Source organism: Triplophysa rosa, linkage group LG25 (assembly GCF_024868665.1).
Source record: "Triplophysa rosa linkage group LG25, Trosa_1v2, whole genome shotgun sequence".
Taxonomy (NCBI): domain Eukaryota; kingdom Metazoa; phylum Chordata; class Actinopteri; order Cypriniformes; family Nemacheilidae; genus Triplophysa; species Triplophysa rosa.
In genome coordinates this window covers 11,864,872-11,868,376 of record NC_079914.1, presented here as the reverse complement: position 1 = coordinate 11,868,376, position 3,505 = coordinate 11,864,872, and the positions used below count along the sequence as shown (strand labels likewise).

The following is a 3,505-nucleotide window of genomic DNA, read 5'->3' as shown; positions in this document are numbered from 1 at the left end:
GACAACACACCAACATTCTTAACATTCCTTTAGTAAAAAGAAAACACTCAACCATCTAATGCTTTTAATTATGTAGCGTTGTTTCTTAATCCTGTGATTCATTAAAACACATCACAACTCATGATTACACTCAAAACATATGTAGTGGATTAATTCATAACACTTCTCTTCTTTGTGACTCTTTATATGTGTGTGTGTTTATCTATATAATTTACGACTCCAACCCCCAACTTTCTCTGTTTTCTTTGTTTGCCCCAGTAACTTTCCACTGAGTGAAATAGAAAGCACATGACCAAAACACACAGCTTAATGAAACAAATGAAAGAAAACACTTATTGATGATATTGATATTTAAATCATACTTTTATCTAAAAAATATTCCCACAATGCCTCAACTTTTGCACCACCCTGCATCCCATTTGATGCTGTTGGACTTTAGAGGCGTCCTGCATGAAAATCAGAGAACTTTTAAGTTCAAAACTGAAGTTTATTAATCAGATTTCAAAGAATAACAAAGCTTTGGGTTGTTAGTTGCTCTCCACACATCTCTCCAACAGCCAACAACAACACCCATTTCCTGACACCCATATTTATAAAGTATGTGACGTCGTTCTATCTTCTGACCCCGCCTTTGCCTTTTAAGGAGTGTTGTTCTCTTTCCACCAATCACCATACGCCACGTTTATCTGCTTAGTTCCTGAAAAATAAAACCTTCTCAAAACATACATATTGAGGAATGTTCTCCAGAGACACCCTCCCCCAAGGAGTGGTCTCCTAAAAACAGTTTATTGTGGCCGGACAACACACCAACATTCTTAACATTCCTTTAGTAAAAAGAAAACACTCAACCATCTAATGCTTTTAATTATGTAGCGTTGTTTCTTAATCCTGTGATTCATTAAAACACATCACAACTCATGATTACACTCAAAACATATGTAGTGGATTAATTCATAACACTTCTCTTCTTTGTGACTCTTTATATGTGTGTGTGTTTATCTATATAATTTACGACTCCAACCCCCAACTTTCTCTGTTTTCTTTGTTTGCCCCAGTAACTTTCCACTGAGTGAAATAGAAAGCACATGACCAAAACACACAGCTTAATGAAACAAATGAAAGAAAACACTTATTGATGATATTGATATTTAAATCATACTTTTATCTAAAAAATATTCCCACAATGCCTCAACTTTTGCACCACCCTGCATCCCATTTGATGCCCCACCCTGTGCCCCATCCTCTGCCCCATCCTCTGCCCCACCCTGTGTCTCTGTATATGTTTTTTCATAGCAGTAAGTAGCCCCCACACAGATAATGATCAGACTGATGACAATAATCCCTCCATAACCTGCTATCTGAAAAAGAAGACAAATATTCAGAAGAAAACGAATTAAGAAACAAAAGTAAGAAAGAAAAAAAAGGAAGATTTTACAAGACAACAATATAAGTTCTTATGGTACATATTTACCTGAGATGTAGCGATGAAAGTCTGGTACTTAAATTGGAAATCACTCACTTTTTCAGTAAGGGACAGATTAGAGGGTACACACCATTTTCTGATTGACTGTATACTTGAAGCATAATTTCCTTTCCATGTTGTCGAGGCACATGCCACGTAATCACCATCAAGTAACAAGATGATGATCCACATAACAGGAGGAAACAGACATTTTAGTAAAGCTTTTGGATCTACAGAACACCTGTGTTCGCATGTGCAGGGTCTTAACAGGATGAACATTAAAGCGAACGTAAAAAGAAAGGGTCCGATGAAGATGAGTGCTATCAGCGGCTTATTCCACCCTTCACTGCACGGGCATGAAAGGTTTGGTTCAATCAACCCCTCCAGTCCGATTAACAAAAGACTCATTGGAACGGAACTGAAAAAAATGGACTTGCTGAGAACGTCATGTAAGCTCTTTAAAAGATCGTGTGGTGAAGGCATTGTAGTCCTGTCTGCCTTCAAAACAGAAAATAATGTTTACTCTTTCATATAAAAGAAATTACAAAATACATTCCATTTATATTTTTAACAAACATCCATATTTTCACACATGCATAAATATCAAGTTTATGTTGAAAGTGCCTATACAATCTTGCAGATGTAAACCAAGTGTGTTGAAAATACTACAATGCCCTTATGATTTTGTACCCAAAATGATTAGTTGTTTTAACTTAAAAAAATAAGTTACCCAGCTGCCTTAAAATTTTTACTTAATTCAACTTAAAAATGTTAAGTTGAAGTAAGTAAAATTTTGATTCAAAGTAACATATAAACTAATATTTCTACATTGAACTAACAAAAACTAAACTTAATTTTTTAAGTTGAAACAACAAATCCATTTTTACAGCTTATTTTTAATGTCATCTCATTGTTTTATTTCACTGTGCACCTGGTTATGGAAAATGCAATTCCCACACATATGAAATGAACAACCATTAATGATCAAGGCTGGGTTCCCGAAACCTTTGTATCACTACGTTGTTCATAAGAGTATATGGCTACCACTCTTAAGGTATAACTTAAGAATGACGTAGCGTTAAGAAGGTTTTGGGAAACCCAGCCCAAATTGTTTTAACCAAAATATAACTTATCTTATAAAGTTAATAGTACACTGTAAAAAATGACACAGATATTTACTTAAAGAAATGATGGTAACAATATACACAAAATATTTTTAAGTACTTTAAAGTGTATTTTTAATGCAATATTCCATGAATAAATTAAGTAAAATTACCTAAATTATTTAAGCACATGTCACATGATCATCTTAGAAAAATCAATATTTTTGCATGCAAAGCATGCTGGGAACTCTAAATTCACTGCTCAGTTAGTGAAATTAACTAAAATAATTAATGTAGTCCTACCACAAAATAATTAAGTAAAGATCCTTTACACAAGTTTAAGTGGGTTGAACGTGATAAAATTAAGTTGAATTCACTCAATAATTTGTGCATTCAGAATTCCGATGTTTTTTCTATATCTTTAACTTAATTTTTTTTTATTAATTGTATTAAGTAAAGTTCACTCAATTAATTTCATTAAATCTACTATGACACAGAATCATTTTTTATAGTGTACATTAGACACAATATCTAATTATTCAAATTCAATTGAATTCAAAATCATTTTAAATTTTACCTTTATTTGTTGTTTCTCTTTTCCCTGTTGTGATGTGCCTTCTTACAGAATGCAATTGTGGAATTGTAACTACATTTAAATAACTGAGAATCAGCGTCACTGAGGGGTGTTCTGCGTCACAAGAACTTCTCACTTTAAAGAACAACCTTATGTTCTCGGTGAACCATTATACGGTTGTCAGTTGTTTTAAAATAAAAAAACACCCCAATAGAAAACAAAGAAAACACTTCCAGAGTAAAAAAAAATCATTGGCAGGATCTCTTTATTATCTCTCTCTAGACAAGACTGAGAATGAATGGATAGTTTTTAAATGGTAATTTTGTTAATGTTTAAATATTAACAAAATATTTAAAAAATAAAAAA

General features: G+C 32.9%; 1 protein-coding gene across 1 annotated transcript; it reads right to left on the bottom strand.

Annotated features, from left to right (window-relative positions):
• Positions 1–589: 589 nt before the first annotated feature.
• Positions 590–2,549, bottom strand: LOC130548986 (calcium homeostasis modulator protein 6-like). The gene is made up of 2 exons (XM_057326094.1): positions 1,472–2,549; positions 590–1,358 (listed from the first exon to the last, which is right to left on the bottom strand). The coding sequence occupies exons 1-2, from the start codon at positions 1,943–1,945 to the stop codon at positions 1,149–1,151; spliced, it is 684 nt and encodes a 227-aa protein (XP_057182077.1). The 5' UTR covers positions 1,946–2,549; the 3' UTR covers positions 590–1,148.
• Between the last annotated feature and the right edge of the window lie 956 nt (positions 2,550–3,505).

Excerpts from the sequence above, each read along its gene's own strand:
- LOC130548986 (XM_057326094.1), bottom strand. The coding sequence starts at position 1,945 with ATGCCTTCACCACACGATCTTTTAAAGAGCTTACATGACGTTCTCAGC. Across the intron at positions 1,359-1,471 it reads CTTTCATCGCTACATCTCAG|ATAGCAGGTTATGGAGGGAT; the intron begins GTAAATATGTAC and ends CTTCTTTTTCAG.